General features: G+C 39.7%; 1 protein-coding gene across 1 annotated transcript; it reads left to right on the forward strand.

The window, feature by feature from the left end:
- The first annotated feature begins 11,955 nt into the window (after positions 1-11,955).
- Positions 11,956-13,074, forward strand: LOC149184766 (uncharacterized). Its single transcript, XM_089415439.1, has one exon. The coding sequence runs from the start codon at positions 11,956-11,958 to the stop codon at positions 13,072-13,074; it is 1,119 nt and encodes a 372-aa protein (XP_089271565.1).
- The last annotated feature ends 9,984 nt before the right edge of the window (positions 13,075-23,058 follow it).

The raw sequence follows: 23,058 nt of genomic DNA on the forward strand, positions 1-23,058 counted from the left end.
ACAAGTACATTATCGTGGCCGTAGACTACTTCACGAAGTGGGCGGAGGCCATGCCTACTTATAAGAAGGACAGTGACACGGCAGCTTTGTTTCTTTTCAATCAAGTTATCTCAAGATTCGGTATCCCAAGAGAGATTGTCACTGACCATGGCAGTCATTTCCAAAATCAGCTAATGTCTGAATTGGATTTTAAATTAGGTTTTCGTCAGGAGCATTCGTCCCCTTACTATCCTCAGGCCAATGGACAGGTCGAGGCGGTCAATAAAACTCTTAAGACGATACTCCAACGGACAATCGATAAGAATCGGTCCAATTGGCACATTATGTTGTACCCGGCTCTTTGGGCATACCGAACCTCCGTCAAAACGGCTACTGGTTTTACTCCTTTTCAGTTAGTTTACAGGATGGAATCTATCTTTCCAGTCGAATGTGAAATTCCATCTCTGAAATTGGCTGTCGAGCTTCTTCCTGAGACTTCGAGTCTCGAGGAGCGCCTAGTTCACCTGGAAAATCTCGATGAGCAGCGTCGAGATGCTGCCACGATGAATGAGGCCCATAAGAAAAGGGTCAAAACTCAGTATGATAAGTCTGTCCGTCCTCGTGTCTTTTCTGAAGGTGACCTTGTCTTGGTCTATGACCAAGATAAGGACGCCTTGGGGGCAGGCAAATTCAAGCCCATGTGGTACGGTCCTTTCATTATCAAACGAGTCTTAGAAAAAGGATCGTATGAGTTAATTGATTTCGAAGGAAACAAGCTGGCGGAGCCCCGAAATGGGCTCTATTTAAAGAAGTATTTTGCTTAGTTTTACCAGGCAATGGCTTCTTTGTATTTTATGTGTATTTGTACATATATTATCGAGCGTTTTCTGATATCAGCACTTTTTGGTCTGCCTTGACACGTGCTAATGGATGATTTGGTTTATTTTGGATTCGCCGATGGTGCTAGTTGGCACACTCGGAATCTTGCTTCCGCAGCTTGGGTACTTTATTACCCAACTGGTCAGTTGATGACATCGAGAGGCGTGTGTATCGGTCCTGCTTCAAACAATATGGCCGAGTATACAGCTGTTATCAATTTATTATCCGAGGCAATCTCTTATGGGATCGACTCGTTGGTAGTATATCTTGATTCTCAATTGATAGTGTCTCAGTTAAATAACATTTATCGGGTTAGAGATCCATTATTATATCGCCAATATTTAAGAGTGAGGTTGTTGCAAAGATCATTTATTTACATTAATTATTTGCACATTCCAAGATCTCAAAATTGGTTAGCTGATTCTATCGCTAATCAAGCATTAGACTGGCATATCAATCATTCATCATCATAAAATCATGCATCAAAAAGTCAAACTGTATATATATATATATATATCGCAAAGCGTCTCGAGTGTACATATGTGTGTCCAAAAATATACAAAATTGGGACTCAAATGCCCATAATCATGTCAGGCATATCTAACGCCTCGGCTCTGGATGAGCAGCTAAATAAGTAACTATAGCATTGGCCACGCGCCGAAAGACGCGAACCCACTCACGTGGCATCCCAACCAAATGACGCTGCATATCTGGAGGAAGGTCCTCCACCTCGGCCATTGGTACTTGGCAGCTCAGTCTAGTCAAGTGTCGCTGGACGTTGTTGAGGGTCCTCTCCGTATCCGCAGCCGCCTCTTCGGCTCCTCGGCCACGCCGTCCATGCCGTGGGAATCCATCTGGTCGCACAGGCCCAATGTCTGGAACATGATCATCATATTAGTCATTTGAATCTCATCAAAAAATATTTTTCAAAATTTATCATTATATTTGAAAAATCCAAAAAAAATCATAAAATCATAAAAATCAAAAATCTTACCAATCTCGCCCCATGCTGCATCTGGTGGTAACACTAGATCAGGATCTCCTCGGAAATCCAGGCCAGCATAGGGGTAGTCATCTATGGCGATGATCTGTTGCTCCCACCAAGCAAGAAAGTCATCGTCGAATGCATTCCTAAGCACTTCCCCACCCCCCAGATGTTTCATCAAGTCAGCCCACCGGCCCATGCGTGGATCACGTGGACTACTGATGGGAACTGCTACCCTAGGGCGGAGTGCGGGAACCTTCTCGAAGAAGAAAGTGCATAAGATGGTTCCGTACCCAAAGTTCTTGGTCTATCCCCTCCTGATAGAAGCAAGCTGTTCCTTCATGTTGGCAAGTAGAGGAGTGCACCAGTCAAACACCGTGGTGAGACAGTCCACTGCTACGCTCATGTTGACCCGTGATGCCTGATGTAGTGAGGATGATCCGTTCACTCGAGCTATGGTGAACAAGATTATCCGCAGTGACAAACTCTCCACGTGTGGGATAGAGATCTGGCTCCCGACCTTCCGATGACCCGGGCAGTAAATCTGTACATAGTCGTCCACACTGAGGCTATTCCGTGTCCTGCCCCGGGAGTGCACTACCTCTCCCCTTCGAGAAAGGCCCGTGATGAAATATATATCTTCTACTTCTATCCTGAGTGGCATCTGATCAATCATGAATGCTTCTTCCTCGACATCCCAATAATCAATGAGTCTCTCGAGCAGACGCACGTTTGCTTTCATATTTGGCAACTTGAAGAATTTTAGCAATCCGCATCCCCGTAGGGCAGCTAATGCCTCATCATTGTCCATAACTTCATTATCTACGGCTGAGTTCTCTCTTTCACGCCATGTGAGAGTCATCCTGGAAGAAAAAATCATTTTCATCTTAGTTTTATGTATAAAAAAATTTCGTTGCGCACACGCGGTTTACCCTATACACAGTCGCGTGTAGGGCCGTCGTATACGCGATTTATATACATCCAACCCGCGTGTACGCCGCAGAGAAATTTTTTGCAAAAGTCTAACGGTGAAACATTAATTAAACTTCCTAAAAACTATCACAATCAATTGCAAGACAAGTTTAGTGCTTACCTGGAAGTTTTCGGCAAGTTTGAACGGTTGAATAAGTCACGGGGAAGTTTGCTCCTTTTGCTCCACAATTTTTGCTCTCCAAGTCAAACGGTGAAAATGGTAAGTCCAAAATTTCTTTTTATAAGTTTTGAAAATGCAAAATTTTTTCAAAATTTTATTTTGTTTGGTTTCATGTCACTTTTAACTTGGGAGCTTGGAATGTCGAGATTGAGTTGTTTTTTCAGGATATTTTGGACATTTTTGACGGTTCGAGACGGTTCCATGACTGCTGACCCGTCATGGCAGGTATCGTGTTCTCACTGGCATATAGGTTAGGGACACCATTTTTCCGTTGCATTATGCATACTAGCCTCCATCTGACCGATACATCTGTCGTAGGGTCGACCCCATCATGTTATGGTTCGTAAGCCATTTTCACTCGCCGATTCTTTAAATCATGACATGATGGTAGAGCCATCCTTTTACATGGGCATCCTAGTTAGCACCTCACTGACATTTGTTGCCCATGCTGCTTCGTTTTGAGTAGGCTCGGGAGTCCTCTGTAGTCCCACCATGACTTATGCGTTGAAGACTCATTCCTCTGTGCTTCTTCGCTTCGTTCTGGCCTTATACCCTAGAGGCTCCTATGTGTGTTGAGTTGTACTTCTGCATTGCATGTTGACCATTTGCACCTTGTGGCCTATAGCCAGCTTCATTTGGACTCGTGTTTAAGCCAACTTTTGACCATGACGTCTGCAAAATCAACCTTGCATGCCCTTGACTTCTGCAGCTTGACATACCCAGATCCGTGGAAGGAACTTACCTCTGAGTGTCACTGACCAGTTTTTCACCTCCCTGCATTGAGCATAGGAACGTTCCTTTCCCAGGAACTAGATCATCTGTTTCACCGACACTCGTTCTTTCCACTGTACTATAGCATTCTTTTATTCTTTTTCCGGCTTATCAGAAAAAGACAAAAAAATTAAATATTCCAAAAAGAGCGGGAACAGGGACATTATTTCCATTTATTGTTGGCAGCTAGAGTCAGTCATGTCGCCCTTGAACAAAGCACTCAAAACAAAGTCTCCTCCGCATGGGTGGGATTTAGTTTGACTTAGGTATGCCATAACCTTGTTATCGAGTCAGTTCTCCCCCGATTGGTTATCTCTTCCAATCATATGGAGGGTTCGTTTGTGCCTCCTGCATGACGAACTTATACAGATTCATCATATGCTGCCACATAGTCGCATTGAGTCGTGCTTTTGTTCAAGGGAAGTTAGCCTGAGTCGGCCTTTCTGCGGTGTCTCTTGACTCATTTTTCAGTCGGCCATCCCTGCTTGTCAGTGTCATGTCTATCATCACATCAGTTATATTGGTCCTTTACTCGTGCCGGTTTGAGAAGGTCCCCATTGACTTCTTGCTGGCGGGTCTTGTCCTTATCGACGACGACACATTGCTCTGAGGACAGGCCTAGAGCCGCACCCTGGCCCTATTTTCATTATTGATAGGTTACCTTGTGCTCAGCATCAATCAGTATCATGGGTCTTTGACTGAGTGGTTTCCCTTGTGTTCGACATCAGCATACATTATCACACATTGGGATTCGTGCAGTACCTTGGTTTCCATTTGACCCTATTTGTGGATACCTCGCCTCTGTGTCGGCTTTCATTATTGGTTGGTTCAGAGGGTTTCTGCCGTGCGCTAGCCACATCTTGTGTACGCCGGAAACGTACTTCGGTTGGGTTACTACATCTTTTTCGTCCGATTCCTTACACATTATTGGCCTACGGGTTACACTCGCGCTAGATTGATGGAGGATGCCTTAATGCCTTCCTTCTAGCGGGTCTTTCCCTATCGACTCCGACTCATTGCTCTGGGGCAAAGATCTAGAGTCCATTTGGCAGTACCTTGGGGTTTGCAGTCATTAGTGGCAGATTCCTCGCTATCGACAGTGGGAAACCATCATTGTCTCCTGATTGATAGATTCTTACAGGTGTTCGACTTCAGCTCATCTATTCACACTTGTTAGATTGTACTGGGTACCTTGACGCTCATTATCATTATCGGTGAGTAGTCTCGCGTTTGTTAACGGTATACATCAATGACCGGTAATCAAACGATTTCTCACATGGTCAACTTCAGATCATTTATTCCCATGGTGTAGAAATGTACCACGGCGGTCGGTGAAGACCTTAGGTTGTATCAGCATTCATTGGTTCACTTGACAGTTGCTCCTGTTGCTGCTAGTTGATACCACTCCACCTTATATGTTGCAGTCAGTCACGGCGACATCCTATATGCTGGCACCTGAGTTTGCAGTGTAGTACCATCCTATTCCATCATGTTCAGTTGGTACCTTATGGGATCAGTCTTTGATTTCAGTGATCCGTTGCATCTTTCAGCATCATTGACAGTCTTATATGTGATATTCAGACATGTACTTACTCATTATGATCAGATGATCCATTATGTACTTTCCAGTCATTTATACTTGTATACTTAGTGGATCCGCTTGTACTTGATATGCGGACATGCTTTACTTTTCCTGAGCATGGGTATGCCTGCCTCAGACAGTGTTTCTTTCTGATCTCCTTTCGGTGGCTTGGCAGGCTGAATTCTGGTGAAGTCCTCCTCGGTTTTTCGGCAGAGTTCCTTTCCTTGTACTTACTTAATATATTTCGGCCATCATGTTCCCCTTCTGACCTCATACATTAGGGGGCATCTGTTATAGCTCCAAATCTCACTCTTATGGTTTGTGATGCTGCACTCATGGCCTAGGGCAACCCCTCCTTCCAGACCTGGTCCAAAAATTTAAAAAACAGTGTTTTATTCCCTATACGCAACATTGCCCTGAGTTAAACGCGTGTACACGCGGGTCTGTTATACCCAACCCGCGTGTATCTATTAAAACACTTAAAAAATAATAAATTCCTCTTTTTCGGGCGGAGATCGTGGGTTTTTACCTGCTGGATCACCTGTTATTGCCCGTGGCCCAACTGTTCCCAACTAACTCCTAACTAAAAAACTACTTTGGAGAGGGTATAAAAAGACATCAAAGGGAAGGCCAAGGAGAGAAGAGAGCAAGATCATTATGCTGAGATTTTTCCCTTAGACCAGGTCTGAAGTCCTTGGTGCTTTCTGCACTTCCCCCATCTTGCATAGGAAACCCTTGTTTCCATGTGTCTTGGTGATCATTCATCCTTGATATCATCATTTGAGTAGGACTTGGAAGGAGCTCTTGTTGGAGGCTTGAGGCTGGAACGAATCCGGGAGGAAGCTTTGCTTGGAGCCTGCTGAAGGTGTTCAGGTGATATCTTTCCGATATATGTACTTTATTTGCCTTTATTTATAAAGAAACACGTCTTTGTTCCCGAAACAATCTTTCTTTATGCTTATGAGATTCTTGTCTTGAATTCTTATGCAAGTGGTTACTTAAAGATTTTTTATAACTAACTTTATGGCATAAAGATGATTTATACATAAGTATCTATACATGTACTGTTGTGTTCTTTGATTTGTTTGTCTTGCAGGTCGAAGAAAGAAGAAGGGAACTCCAAGAAGGGTTTGGACCCTCAAGGTCTTCTCGAACGTAGGACCTTAGGTACGTGCCCTAAACATTAGAATTTGCTTAAAAGTAAAAATGATGGTTGTGTGTGTGTGTTTCTTTGAATAATCAATTTTCAGTCTGGTAGAGTCTTAGCCCAAAGGACCCTAGGGGTACTTTCCCTTCAACCAACTGCAAACCATTTTCAGAAACAATTTCTCCAGGCACAGCAAATCTAGTGAAGATTTCAGTAAAAAGAAAATCAACAACAACTTTTTCCATAGCAAAAGAAACAGCTTTAGTTACTACCCATTTCGTAACAAAATTTGTATAAACCAAGATATGCTTTTTACTTAATGATGTTGGATTTACTAGGCCTATAAAATCAATAGCCCATTTTTCAAATGGCTCAATCATAACTTGGGGGCATAAAGGCATTTCATTGGTTTGATTAGTCTGGTCCATTCGTTGATAGCTATCACAATGCCTAACATATTGTTTGGCATCCTTAAACAAGGCCAAAAGTAACCAGCACGCAATACTTTATATGCAGTCCATTTATCACCGAAGAGGCCTCCACAAGGTTCATCATGAGCAGATTTCAATATGTCAAACACTTCCTCCTCTCTTACACCTACGGATAATCAGATCTAGACCAGTGTAAAAGAGATCTCCTTGAATCCAGGGATATGCAACACTTTTCTGAACAATACTCCTCTTTTCACGAGAGGACAAGTGGGGTGGTGTTTTCCCAGTAACCAAGTAATTAGCAATGTCAGCAAACCATAGAGAATCTGTTGACATAGCAAAAATATGTTCATCCAGAAAATCATCATTAACAGGAGTTGGTTCACCAAGATTATCTAATCTAGAAATAAAATCTGCTACAACATTAGATTTTCCTGGTCTATCAACAATAGTAATATTAAATTCCTGCAACAATAGTAACCACCTAGTCACTCTACCACTAGTTAATGGCTTGTTCATCAAATATTTGATCGCAGAATGATCAGTATGTACAAATACTTCATATCTTGTAATATAGTGTCTGAACTTATTAATTGCAAAAATTACAGCTAAAAACTCTTTCTTTGTAACTGTATAATTTAATTCAACGGAAGATAAATTCTTACTAATATACTAAATAGCATAGGATTGTTTATTTTCCTCTTGTCCTAAAGTTGCACCAATAGCCAAATCTGAAGCATCAGAGGAAATGTGAAAAGGCAAAGACCAGTTAGGACCTCTTAAAATTGGTGCATGTACTAACTTTTCCTTCAATGTTTCAAAAGACTATTGGAAAGCTGTGGTCCAAGAAAAATCACTATCCTTAGCTAGAAGTCGGAAAAGAGGGGGCTATCTTAGAAAAAATTTCAATGAATCTCCTATAGTAACCAGCATGTCCTAAAAAACCCCTTCCCTTTGAATTTTGGGCGCAGGAAGACGCAGAATGATTTCGATCTTTGCTGGATCAACCTGGATACCTTTACCAGAAATCAAATGGACTAGTACCACTCCTGCTTTGCACATTAATCTACATTTCTTGTCACTGAAGGTGAGATGGGCTTCCTTACAACGAAGAAGTACTTTTTCCAGATTTTCAAGTGCTTTCTGAAAAGAATCACCAAACACAGAAAATTCATCCATATAAATTTCTGCAAATTCTAAATCAGCAAAAATGGCCAGGACTGCGCTTTGGAAGGTAGCCGGGGCATTACATAAACCAAAGGGGAGCACTCTATAAGCAAATGTACCCCATGGACATGTAAAAGTAGTTTTATCCTGATCTTCGGGTGCAATTTTGTTATAGACATTTTTGTGCCTTACAGCTTTGAGCATGAAATGTCCATAATCCAAGGGATCCAAAGTCCCTAAAGATGTTGTTACAGCTCCTAAAGGAACAAGGTCAACCAATGACAGCTTCTCCCAGAAGTTCTCCACCAAAAACCACTCAGAACTAGTCAAATCAGGATCAATTCAGAAGCTCCACTAGCTGCCTGCGTTGCAAAGCACCCAAATGCACTGGCTAGGTGCGTTGCAACGCACTTGGATACACTACCCAGGTGCGCTGAGCGGGAAATGACAAGTGGCAGAGTCATTCAACGAGGTGGAAAGACCATGGAAGCTTCCAGAATCTTCTCCAATGACACTTGCCTCACTGAATTCGACCAAGTGATGAGTAAGAGGCTCTCAGTCTCCAAGTGGAAGCAAGAACTGACAGAGAGAAGCCACAAGTCAAAACATAAGTTGACTCATCCTCTCTACTTACATCTATATATGGATCCCTCATCCCAGAGATCCAGAGGCTGGAATTTGGTACTTTGCAGAGAATTGTTGTTGGTTTGAGGTTGAGATTAGTACATTGGGTGATTTATGCTTTGTTGGAGGAGAGGAAGGGATTCCTTTGCTGGGAGGTAGATGCTGGATCGGGACTCACTTGGTTGTATCTCCTCTTGGACTTTATGATCATATCAATAAACTATTTGAGTTTCTCCTACATGCTGTGTATCAATGATGTTTTGTTATATTTGCATGTTTAGCTTAATCTGATCCTGAGCTTTTTATGAATGTATATCTATATCTTTGTGTAGTTTCTCTCTCTTGCGATCTTGAAGGAATTCGGTGAAGCTGGGCGGGTGAGGGAGACGGGAGTTGGGAGCTATTGAAGAGAGGAGCGATTGGATCAACAAACTAGCGAAAGACACAGGTTAGTTACATCCTTCCTCTTCATTTACATTTCATAAAGAAGAATACTCAAGTAGTTTTCCTTGTTTGTTGCTAAGGCACTATCACACCTTAGAGTGGGATAGGGGCGTTCTGAATAGATACTTTTCCCAACAACAAATTTGTATCTGGTTATAACCACTGAAGCCATCCAAAAAGGAAAAATATTTCTTTTCTACAAGGGTATCAAGCACCTGGTCAATGAAAGGGAGAGGGAAATAATATTTGAGAGTGGATTTGTTTAATTCTCGATAGTCAATACAAATACACCATCTTCCATCTTTCTTAGGTACTAGCACTAATGGAGAGACCCACTGAATGTCGGAAATAGGATAGATAAAACCAGCATCCAAGAGTTTATGTACTTCTTCCTTCACAATATTTCTTAGAGCTTGATTCATTTGCCTTTGGGGTTGTCGAACAGGTTGGGCTCCTTCCTAAATATAGATATGATGTGTACAAGTTTCAAGGGGAATACCTTTCATATCTTCGTAGCCCCATGCAAAGGCACTAAGATGGTTTTGCAACAAATTCACAAGCTGCTCTTGCTGAGATGAGTCCAAATCTGAACTAATATACAAGGATTTACTGGGGCTAATCTCAATAAGAGTAGTATCAGGCTCAGCAGTACTCAAGGGGGTGGTCAAATGCAGCGGTACAGAAGAATGAGAATCATAGTTATCTTGAAAATATAGGCTGAAAATCTGGCTCAATAGCTAAAAATTAGGCATAGTGTCTAGATTATTCAAGAAATCTTGAATCTCATCTTCTTGTGAAGACCCAGTATGTTGATGGATAAGGGAAATGGGCTGAGTCTCCTCATCACTGCTCTGATCCAACCATAAAGTATCTCAAAGGTCCTGAATGGATCTGGCAGGGGAGTATAAGGTAAATTTCTTCCTAGAATCTCCATGTGAAATATACATATCACTGGAGCGACATCCAATATATGCATTAGCTGTAGCAAGCCATGGTTGACCCAAGATCAAGGGATGTCCTCCTATTGGGTTCTTTGGCTGAAGCACAATGAAATTAATAGGATATTCCCAAGAATCTAATGAGATGATCACATCGTCCAATACTCCTTCTGGCTTAATTTTAGATCTATCTGCTAATTCAAGCACAGTGGGAGTAGGGCGAAGATGAGATAACCGAAGTTGATCCATGGTTTGCTTAGTCATGACATTAATGGCTACTCCCAGGTCTATAAGAACATTAGAGACAAGGACATTACCAATCTGAACTGAGACAATAGGGTTTCCGGGATCAGTATATTTTTCCATAGACACACATCCTGTCATCAACTCTACTTCTCTACCAACAAATTGAATGGTTTCGGGTTCCAATCTCTTCCTCTCGAGTTTCTTGAGACAAATTTCCTTAATAATCTTGGTACAAATGGGGATCTCTTTGATGGCTTGGAGCAGGGGTATCTTAATGAAAAGATTCTGAAGCTCCAATGCCAAACTAGTCTCAAAAATAGGCTCACTTCTTTCCATTACTAGCCTCTCTGGGAAGGGAGGCTGGTTGGAAGAATATGGCAAGGATTCAGAGGGTAAGGGCTGCTTAGTGACAACTTTCGGAGAATGATTAAGAGTTTCCTCTTCTTCTTTCTCTTCAACAATCACTCTAGGTTGCTTCTGATTTTCTGATGTTACAGTCCTTCCTGATCTTAATTGAATATCATGAACCCCAACTGGAATAGACTGGTACTCGAATAAAGGTGGGTTTGTTACATAGATCATTTGCACTGCTTTATTATTGTTAGGATTGGGCATAGGTTGAGCAGGCAACTGAGGAGGTCGAAAAGGTGGAGGTAAAGGTAATGGTGGAGTAGACTGACTCGGAGGTTGAGGCATTGAATAAGGTGTATGTGTAGATGGATATGACTGCATGGGTGGCTGGTAGGAATATGGAGAATGAGTTGGCCCTCTCCAACCTTGTTGCCATGGTTGAGAAGGTTTCCCATGTTGATATTGGTTCCCATACTGCCACTGTTGATTAGTGTTAGGATAAGAATATGCATGTGAATTATAACCCAAATAATGTAGAGAAAATTCAGGAGTCATACCTGCACCTACCTGAGGCCAATTTATTTTTGCTCCCATAGCATACAAGTATTCAGCTTCAGGCTGTCCCCCTATAAATACAGCTTTAAGTCCTGGTATAGAGGGACATTTTTCTGTGACATGGTCTTTTGCAAAAATAGCACACTTATTAGTTTCTTTCAAATTAAGAGGACATTCTTTAGGAGGATGCTTGTCTCTACATTTAGGACAGAAAATACTTAATGACTCTTGTTCCTTAATGAGTTTTTGCTGAAATTTTAAAGAATCCAACTCTTTGGTAACAATATTCATTATATCAATTTTCATGTTTTCCATTTTATTTTCTAGTCCAATAATCATAGCATCAGTAGATTCGGTTTTTCTATTTCTGTTTCGAGTTCCTCTACCGGATCTATACTGATTTCTTGAAAATTTCCTACATAATTCACAAATTCGTTCAAAAGTTTGCTAACAAATATCACCTTGTCCTAAAAGATTTAGATTATTTCTAGCATTATCAGTAAGTCCTCTTAAGAACAAGGTTCTAATAGTACTGGAATCAAGTTTAAGTTTCGACCTTTGTAAAATATACAGAAATATTTCTAGGTAATCTTCAAGAGTTTCATCATCATCCTGTATGATTGTAAAAATCTCATCCTACATGTCCCGAGTTTTGCAATATTCTTGATATTTAGACAAAATCCCCCTAGATGAAGCTATACAAATGGTTAAAGAAGTGGCAGACCCCCAAACTGCAAAGTTAGCTGAAATTTGTCTACGCTCCACCTTCTTCTCCTTCCAAGATGAAATATTTGAACAAACTTCAGGTGTTGCTATGGGTTCACCTCTTTCACCAATTGTAGCTAATCTCTTCATGGAAAAATTTGAAAAGAAGGCTCTTGATACATACCCTTTAAAACCCAAATTTTGGGTCAGGTTTGTGGATGACACCAGTGTCAACTGGCCTCATGGTGATAATGAACTTAAAAACTTTTTGAACCATCTCAATAGCATATCTGAGGACATCAAGTTTACTATGGAGATGGAGGAGAATAATTGCATACCATTCTTGGACATACTCCTCATAAGAAACAAGGATGGTTCCATAGGTCATAAAGTATTCAGAAAGAAGGCTCATACCGATAACTACCTCCATGCTGATTCACATCACCACCCAGCTCAAAAGATGGGGGTACTGCAGACCCTCTTCACTAGAGCTTGTAGAATTTCAGATGAAAACCACACTGAAGAAGAGATTACATACTTAAAAAGAACATTTGCCAACTTAGGATACAATAATAAAAGCATCTTCAAAGCCATTCAAAAGGCCAAATCTGGAAACAATATAAACAAATCAAAAAACCCCATGACTTCTAATGCCTACCTTCCATACATTCAAGGTGTCACTGACAAGCTAGCCAAAATTCTCAAAAAGAAAGATATCAAAACTTCATTCAAACCCTTGTCAACTATCAAACAAAGAATGAAATCGGTAAAGGACAGCCAGGAACAACTACAACAGAAAGGTGTTTATATCATCAACTGCTCTTGTGGAGAACAATATATAGGGGAAACAGGCAGGTCTGTGAGGATTAGGCTCAAAGAGCATAGTGCAGATATCCGTAAAGAAAGAACACGCTCTTCAGCTTTAGCTGAGCATGCAGGTAAAACAAACCATCATATATGCCTTGAAGACACTAAAGTCATTGCTAATGAGAAACACCATTTCAAGCGGAAAGTTCGTGAGGCTATTGAAATCATAAAACACCCTCGTAACCTTAATAGGGATGGAGGCTTGGAAATTAGTAAAAATTGGAACTCCCTGCTCACCCCCCATGAATAAGTCATCCCTCCCTTCCTCGTACCCCTTCCTCCCCTCATCTTTCCCAGTCAAAGCTAATCCCTTGCTTAACCTAAAACTTCCTATAGAACTATAAGATATAGGGCCTTTGTGTCTTAATATATCCTAGCTTATCTTTAAATAAAGATAAAACTTCTCATAATGCATCATCAATAATCCTTTAGCTCAAACTCTTAAGAACTTGGAATCTAGTTTAAAATATAGCTTATAAATTAATTAGATTAATTAAATAAGCAATATATAACTAATCTCACATTTTTAATTTTAATTTATTGGTTAAATTTATCAATATTAAAAACTTATTACATTGATAATAATAAAACCTTATTAACATAGAGAGCATAATCCTATAACCTATGTACATTAACAAAGATTAATCTAGGTTGAGCAATTGTTTACTTAAAATAAATAAATAAATAAATTGATACAATTATAAAGATCAAATCAAACCTAATCCCTTAACTCAAACTCTTAAAGAACTTTGAATCTAGTTTAAACTCAAACTCTTAAAGAACTTCGAATCTAGTTTAAAATAGAGCTTATAAATTAATTAAATTAATTAAATAAAATAATATAAAACTAATCTCACATTTTTAATTTTAATTAATAAAGTAACAATATTAAAAAATTATTATATTAATAATAATTTAAACCTTATTAACATATAAAACAAAATCCTATTACCTTTGTACATTAACAAAGATTAGACTAGGTTAAGCAGTTAAAAAAAAATCAAACCTAATTAACATTGCACAAAATCAACAAACATTAACCTGAAAAATTATAAATAAAATAAAATTAGTAACAATAATAATTATATTTAATTAGTATCTCTTTAAAAAAAATTAAAAATAGAGCATAGATAGTAATACATTCAATAAACATAATATGATAATATTACAGGAATTAATCAAAATAAGATTAAAATATTACTAAATAATCAATTGGTCGGCTTAACAGCTTAACTAGCCCACCTGCTCCATATTTATCACACACTTTTCTCTTCTCTGTAAATCAGTCCTGATGATGAGTCTTGGTCTAGGCTCGAAACATCGACTAATGAAAAGATGAACACTGTGGAATATTTGAATTCAGCCTCTCAGAAACCACTCCACAGAAATCTACAAACCAAAAACACTCTCTTCATCTGATCCCAAGAGGCTATAGTGTTTCGTCCTAACCCCATAAACCAACGTAGAGCTGAGTCCTTGAGAGTAACAGGAAATAATCTTAGCTTCTGAGCATCAGTTGAATAATCATAAATTCTACATAGAATATCAAACTCGAATAAAAAAGTGTCAAGATCTTCATGAACTTTACCATGGCAATGAGGGAGAGTTGATGGTGGAATATTATTCATTTGCGCCACAAAATCAGGGTCCACAATTGGAAACACAAACGTGGATTGTTCCCTACTTACCTGGTTTTCACCAGTCCCTTCCACATGATCTTCATGGTTTGCCATTGTTTCCCTTTTGCTCCCAATAGACTGAACCACACCTAAGCTGTTGTCACCAGAATCCAGGTGGATTGTTCTTGCGTGATGGGTTTTAATTGGATTGGGCTTCCTTCTCATAGAAGGAGACCCAATATGAGGATTGTTTTCAAAATTCTTTCGGCGCTTAGTGGGCTTTGAAACCCTACCTTTTCTAGGCATTCATTTCAAAAAAGAAAGAAAAATAACAAAACAATTTCTAATAAAAAATGTTGTTAGAAATCAATCAACACCAGTAAAATTCCTTCAAAGAAGTTTTTCCTGCAAAAAAAATAAAGGAAAAATTACCTCTATTGTATAATCAAAAAATTCTTACCAAATCAAATCGCCTCCCTGGCAACAGCGCCAAAATGTTGGGTGTAGGAATTACACTTAAGCAAACTCCTCAACACTTAAATTGTTAACCCGGGGGATTTGTAAACTTAGATATGAAGCACAAGAAATGTCAGAGATGGTATGAATATTTCTAATGTCAATCCCTACTTTCTTTAAAGAAAATATTTCAGAATCAAACTAAAAAGAGAAAAAGGCAACTTGAACCATCAAAATAATCTAAGACTGGAACAAGGAAGAATGCATTTGCAAAAGGGGTTTAGAAATAAAGGGGCAATCACTCTAGCTAACTATTGATTAACTACTGAGTGTTTGTTTTTCTTTAGTAGAGATACTTAGCGGTCTCATGAGATGGGCCCTTCAAACATGCTTATGTAGAGATTTCCTTCTTGCACTAATCTGTCCTGCACTAGTGTAGGAACAGAGATTTATGCAGAGGGTATAAATGGTGTCTTTACTAAAAGTGTTTTACTTCCTGCAAGGGCTTGAACTTTTTTAGGTTCAGAGCACTCAGATCCCGTGGCAAGAAACTAGTTCTTGCACCAGATCAGAGCTTCTTGCACTTAGCATTTAATTCTTAAAATAAGTGCTTAATTACTGCAAGTGTTATTATATTGTGAAATCAAATTGCACACATAAAAATGAATGTTTTTGATTTTGACAAAGTGCAGAAATAAAGAAACAATCCATATAATTTATCCTGTCATAAAGTATTTAATGAAAGCAAGAAAATTGCAAGAAGTAAACTAGAAAGGCTTGTTGCATCACACCAACGTGCACTGGTGTAGGTTCATTTCTCCTGCTTGGACCAGGCGGGGAAAACCAACCAAACAAAACTACAAAAAAGGAATAGCACACCAACATGCACTGGTGCAGGTTTATTTCTCCTGCTTGGACCAGGTGGGAAAACCAATCTGAAATCAGGTGCAGAAAAAGGAATAGCACACCAACGTGCACTGGTGCAGGTTTATTTCTCCTGCTTGGACTAGGCAGGAAAACCAATCTGAAATCAAGTGCAGGAAAAGGAATAGCACACCAATGTGCACTGGTGCAGGTTTATTTCTCCTGCTTGGACCAGGCAGGAAAACCAATCCGAAATCAAGTGTAGGAAAAGGAAATTTAACTACTTCACACAGCGGATCCGCTTTCACTCAAACAGGAATACATGTGCTTGAAATTAAATCACACTTGACAATATAAACATAAATTACAAGAAACAGGAAATAGGGTAAACATGCTGGGTTGGCTGGGCCCTAGCCAACTAGCGCGTTTCCCTTTCAAATAGAAATGTTGCTCAGTACTTTATCAATTCATCAGCTTTCAAACACAAAAATACGATTTATAAAACATGAGGCGGAGCTCCCTTTTTATTAATTCACTGAGGCAAATACATGCATGAATACATAGTCCAGCCCAGATTCGGGCGATAACAAAATACAACCTTGTTACCGCCTCTTTGGCTGTGTCTCTATTCTATACAACTTGTATCAAAAAATATCTTCCTATTTACATTCTTCATTATATAGATCTTTGGTCGAAGGCCAAAAAGATCGTTTAACCAATTACATAACCGATATGCAAAATTTAGCTTCTCCACCTTCAAAATTAGACAATTTAACAAAACTGGTCGTAGCCAATCTCCAGTTGTTTGTTCTTCATAAACTCGATCTTCGATGCCTTTGGATTGACCTTTTTGTCATGGTTGGAGCTTGGTTGTGTTCAGATCTATCTTACTGTCATGGCTGAAGCTGCTCAAACGAGGCGGTGATCAAGGAGGTTCGGATCTGCTGCAAAGATTTGTTGTGCTGGCACCGATGCAAGATCTGATCCTGCACTACGATCAGCGATCACAGTAAGCACTTGACTACCAAATAAACATTGGAGATATTGATAAGTTACAAGAGTGATTATAAGCAAGAAATCATGTAATAAATAATTAATTAATGCTAAGTTGAGTTAAAAATATGAAATATAAAGGACATACGAAATATGTCATCGTTCTTGGACTAGTGCAAGATGAGGGTGTATAAGAGAGGTAAAACAGCAGTAAATGGTTATAATTTAGGTCAGGAAAACTGGCTAAAAGAGAGAAAAATAAGGGGCTAACACATATCACAGAGCGAAGATACATAAATTTAGCATAATTAAATAACAAAACACGGATGCATCTATTTCGGCCCAAAACAATCTTTCTTAGTATAAGCATTCAATTACAGACTTCTTCTCCCTGGGCACTCAGCTATAGGGGCTCATGCACTCAGCGTGTGGACTTACCAAGGTCTCTATGCACTCAGCAGTAGGAGCCTTCCCCTTTCACCTAAGTACAGGAAACAAAACTTTCCTGCCTTAGCACCTTTCCCTTACAATGATTCTTCTAAATTCATTGATACTGAGACTCACTATGACTCATCTATTTATAGCATTTACTTTACAATACCATGGGCGGGTCTCAAAACAACTCTATCACCTACCTAGCTAAGGAACAAAAGCCCCTTTGACTTCTACTAGCTTCAAGCTCCGCTTCCACATTTCGCAAAGACTTTACATTCATTAACAAGATATTACAAAATTTGCTCAAAATTGACTCAAAACTTGACTTAACTGACCCTAGGGACCCCTTCCTAACAATTGTTCCACATGACAGGGTGTAGAGAGTTTTTCAATGACCTGGAGGAGAAATATTTTCAAAACCTACACATCAAGTTGGGGGAATATGAAAGGTACAGCGTGAACGGGATTGATACAATCACCTTTCAGATCGAGTCGAGCTCCCCTCTCAGAATCAAAGATGTCACGTTCATTCCAGTCCCAAAGAAAAATCTCATCTTTGTTACAGTTTTGGAAGACCGTGGTTACGATGTGATCTTCAGTAGAGGAAAAGAATTCCTAAGACATATAGCCACAAGACAGGTGAAGCAAATCGCGGTTTGTGTGAAGAACCTATATAAGCTAGATGTGGAAGACTATGTTGCATTAAGAACTAAGGCAGAGAAAGTGTAGGGTCGCGATGTCAGCGAAATTTGGCACAAAAGAATTGGCCATTTGCATCATGGCGCCTTGAATATTATAAAGCGAATAACCACTTGACTCCCTAAAGGAGCAATTAAGCAGCTGGATGTATGCAAAGGATGTACCTTGGGGAAGTACACAAAATCCACATTCCATGATCGGGAAAAAAAGCACATGTAGTCTTAGAAAGGATCCACTCTGATGTTTGTGGACCCTTCTTAGCAACCTTCACTGCCAGAAAAAAAAAAAAAAAAAAAAAAAAAAAAAAAATATATATATATATATATATATATATATATATATATATATATATATATATATATATATATATATATTGTCATTTTTATTAATGACTCACGGAATGGTTGGATCTTCTTAATCTGGAAGAAAGATGAGACATTCTCCAAGTTCGTAGAATTCAAGGCACTGGTTGAGAAATAAATCGACAATAAGGTGAAGGCCCTCATGAGCGATAATGGAGGTGAGTACGTGTTGAATTAATTCAAAAAAAAAATTGTGCAAAAGAAGGCATTCGACGAGAGTTGATATCACCCCACAATCTACAGCGGAATGGGGTGGTTAAGAGAAAGAACAATAGCATTATGGGATCTATGAGGGATATGTTGCATGACCAAGGTTAACCACTGCATTTGTGGGAAGAGGCATGCAACACAACAGTCTACTTGCAGAACCGAAGTCCTCATCAAATTCTTGGTATGTTTACACGGAGGAGGCTTTCTTGGGGAGAAAGTAGGATGTGTCACACTTCAGGACTTTTGGAGCCTTTGTTTACTACCATGCCTCCAAATAATAAAGGAAGAATCTTGAGCCGACATTAGAGTTGGGGGTATTTTTGGGTTACACAGAAACTCGTCACAACTATTGTGTGTACTTTCCATCCCTCAAATTGAAAATTGTGTGAAGGGATGTGAAATTTGATAAGGAGAAAGCGATGTGATGCTCTCTTGAGAGGGAGCTTCAGATCCCACTAGAAGAGGAGATTTTAGCTCCGAACGAGGAGCCTCGAGAAGTTTTCGAGTAGCCACAAGTAGAGGAGCATAGAGTGGAGAGATCCACTCAAGCATAACCATCTAGAGAAGGCAGGAAAAGGACCATGGAAACTGATAGACTTATGCAAGATGCGAGGGAAAATGTGGGAGCTCCTTCAAATTTGCGTAGGTAGAGGAGGTCACCTAATCAGTGCACTAGCTACATGGCTCTAATGAATGAGCTTATAGAGACAAATCCATCCTCTTTCGAGGAAGCAATAGAGAAACCTATATGGGTTTATGCAATGGCAGAGGAATACAAATCCATTGTAAATAACAGCTCTTGGGAATTGGTCCCAAGGCCAGTAGATAAATTAGTTGTGGGTTCGAGATGGATCTTCAAGGTTAAGAATGAAACAGATGGAAACATAGAGTAGTATAAGGCCATATTTGTGGCCAAGGGGTACTCTCAAGTTGAGGGAATTGACTATGAGGATACCTTTGCTCCTGTAGCAAGGTATTAATCCATTAGATCAATTATTGCATTGGCCGCGTAGATAGGGTGGAAGATCCACCAAATGGATGTAAAAATAACATTTCTCAATGGGGTTTTTAAGGAGGAGGTTTACATCAAACATGTTGGGTATACGACCAAAGTCCCACATTGACTATAAGTGGGGAGGATCATGGGTATATAAGGATGGACAAATATCTCCATTAGTATGAGGCCTTTTGGGGTAAAGCCCAAAAACAAATCCATGAGGGCTTAGGCCCAAAGTGGACAATATCATACCATTGTGGAGATATGTGGTGTCTAGAGTCCTTACAAGTGGTATCAGAGCCAAGTTCTAAGTTAGCCAAGTGGATGAATCCTCGGAATGCCGAACGAAGGTGGTGGGCCCCGGTAATACAGGCGGTGTGCTCCGGATTCTTCATGGACGTGTCCTGGTCCCAACACGGTGAAGAGGAGTTGACCTGGGATAAAGCAAGCTCTCGAGGAAGGTGGTGCTTCCATGTAAGGCGTGTGCTTCCAACGCATTGGAGCGGAGAATCCTGGTTGGTAGAGAGTGGACGGATGGATAATCATTCGAGGGGAGGCTCGATGGTCCTTTGTTCGAGGGGAGGATTGTTGGGTATACGACCAAAGTCCCACATTGACTATAAGTGGGGAGGATCATGGGTATATAAGGATGGACAAATATCTCCATTAGTATGAGGCCTTTTGGGGTAAAGCCCAAAAACAAATCCATGAGGGCTTAGGCCCAAAGTGGACAATATCATACCATTGTGGGGATATGTGGTGTCCAGAGAATCCTTACAAAACAACCATAAGGTTTTGAGATATTTGGTCGAGAGCCTCATGTGTGCAGACTCAATTAAGCATTATACATTCTCAAACAAGCACCCCATGCTTGGTACTCTAGGATCGATAGTTATCTCATTATTTTGGGATTCACAAAAAATGAAGCAAATTAAAACCTCTATCACATCTTGGTATAAGGTAAATTTCTTAGTATTGTCTTATATGTTGATTATTTAATTTTAATTGGTGATGAGAAGTTGATCATATCTTGCAAGGAGGATCTTGCAAGGGAATTTGAAGTGAAATACATGGGTCTCGTGCACTACTTCCTCGGGTTGGAATTCTGGCAAGGCGATGGGGAAAGGTTTGTGTCTCAAGTCAAGTATGCAAATGAGATACTACAGAGGTTCTGCACGAATAGTTGCAAACACATAGATACACCTCTAGTGACCAACTGGAGGAAGGAGGATGCCACTTCAGGTGAGGAAGTGGATGCTACCATTTATCGGTAGTTAGTGGGTTCACTAATGTATCTTGTGAACACACAACCATATATGTGCTATGCAGTCAACCAATTGATCTAAGCTATGGTTAGGTTGACCAAATTGTTTTGGAAGGAAGCTATGCATGTTTTGCGATATCTCAGAGGCACTACCTAGTTTGGACTATGGTAAATATGTACAGAGGGAGTGAAGATGTGTGGCTTCACAGATGCAGGTTAGGTAGGGAGTCCATCAAACCAAAAGAGTACATCAGGTGTAATTTTTAGTGTTGGGTCCGTAGTTGTTTCCTAGTACAACAAGAATCAAATATATGTGGTGCTCAACTCGAAAGAAGCATAATACATGGTTGCAAGCCAAGCAACATGTGAGGTGATCTAAATGAGAAAGATATTGTGGGATTGTTTCATTAGATGATGGATCCAACTATGATCTATTGTGATAATTAGAGTTTCATTAAGCTCTCTGATAATCTTGTATTTCACAATCGATTCAATCGTATAGATATCTGGTGTCACCATTTAAAGGACTGTGTGAAGAGGTGGATAATGTTGCTACAATACATTCTGACATAGGAACAAGATGTTGAAATTTTGACAAAGGCCTTATCAAGATGGAAGTTCAAGTTCCACGATTGCAGGATAGGGGTGGTTGATAATCCCTTTCTCACTGAGAGGGAGTGTTGAAAAATGCAGCAAGAAATTCTCAATTTGATTTTGCCTTGATTAAATTGAGAAAATTTGAATTTCCACATTAGCAAACAACTTGGATGCATTTAACTTGTATGACATGGATTGTGTCACTCGGTTTACTCAGTAAATTCGAGTTGGAGGAGTAAGAGTTTCATTAAGCATGTTTGATTGCTAATTTGTAGTAATCAAGGTCATTTATTTCAAGTTGTTTTCAGTTAAACAAGTTCCAACTGTTGGAAGAACTAATGGAAGATCAGTTGTGCAATGGGATTTCAATCTAACTCGGTGATCATCCAATTAACTGATCAATCAAACCAAAATATCTAGTGCATCATGTTATACTCTTGACCTGCGAGAAATCCATAATACAAGAAATGCGAAGAAATAAAGACCAAAACACAGAATTATCACATGAAATGAGAAAAAATGCAAAGTATTTTATTATTTAGAAGCAGATTCAATGTTCACTTGTCTCTTCAAGGGGGAAACCTCCAATAAAGTGGAGTTCAATTAAAATAAGCCTCGATGATATTTTACCTTACTAACTAAGACTATTTGTAGCTAAATGACATCCAAAACACTAACTACTAGTGGTCCCTTGCATAACACGGGTTAACCACTTTATTTATTAACTAAGGCCCGTTTACAACTAATTGTGGTCCTTTTTCTATAATGTCAGTCAACCACTTACAATTATTAGTGTGGGATTTATTGAATCTTTAACCAACTATGACTCTGACTCGACCCCTTAGGCTTATTACATAAATAAAGGGGTCAGGGTTGGACCCTAACATGCCCTCCCCCATCAAAAGCATCCTTTTCCTCAAGGTTGAAGCTACGGAAACTGCTGAAGAACAATGGCTACTTCCCAGGTCACATCTTCTGGAGTTCCACTTCATGAGGAATTTCTTGATCGTGCGTATGTGGAGATGTCTTTCGCGAGTATCAAGGGCCTTTTTTGGTCGGAGCCAAAGTGAGCCTTCCTCATCCAATTCAAGTATAATTGTTTGAACTTTGGAATTGTTCCCCACCACTTTCTTGAGACATTATACATGGAAGAAAAAATGGATTTTTGAAGTAGGTGGCAAGGCCAGTTTGTAGGAAACTTCTCCTATACCCTGAAGTATCTAATAAGGCCCATGGAATTTTGGGGCTAATTTATGGTATCCCTTTTCTTTAAGATACATTTTCTTATATGGTTGGAGTCACAGGAATACCTGATCCCCTACTTGAAATGAGCGCTCAGAACAATGTTGGTCAACCTGTTGCTTCATTTAGTTTTGAGTTTGATGTATATTATCTTTGAGATGAGTGATCATGGCGGCACGGTTCTGTAGGAGTTGATCAATTTCCAATACTTTAGAACGTGCAAGGATATAAGAAATAGGTGACAGTGGTAGTTGGCCATACACTACCTCATATGGAGTCATCTTGGTGGCTTCAAGATAGTTAGTATTATACCACCATTCAACTAAAGGAAGCCATTGTACCCATTGACGCCACTTTTCTGAAGTGAAGCACCTCAGATAGGTCTCCAAACACTTTTTGACTGCTTCCGTTTGACCATCGGTTTGGGGATGATATGCGGTACTTAGTTGGATTTCCATGCCCTATAGATTGAAAAGTTCCTGCCAAAATTTGTTGG

This window comes from Pinus tabuliformis, chromosome 3_2 (assembly GCF_031772625.1).
Source record: "Pinus tabuliformis cultivar Carrire ecotype Pingquan chromosome 3_2, CPIR1, whole genome shotgun sequence".
Lineage (NCBI taxonomy): Eukaryota > Viridiplantae > Streptophyta > Pinopsida > Pinales > Pinaceae > Pinus > Pinus tabuliformis.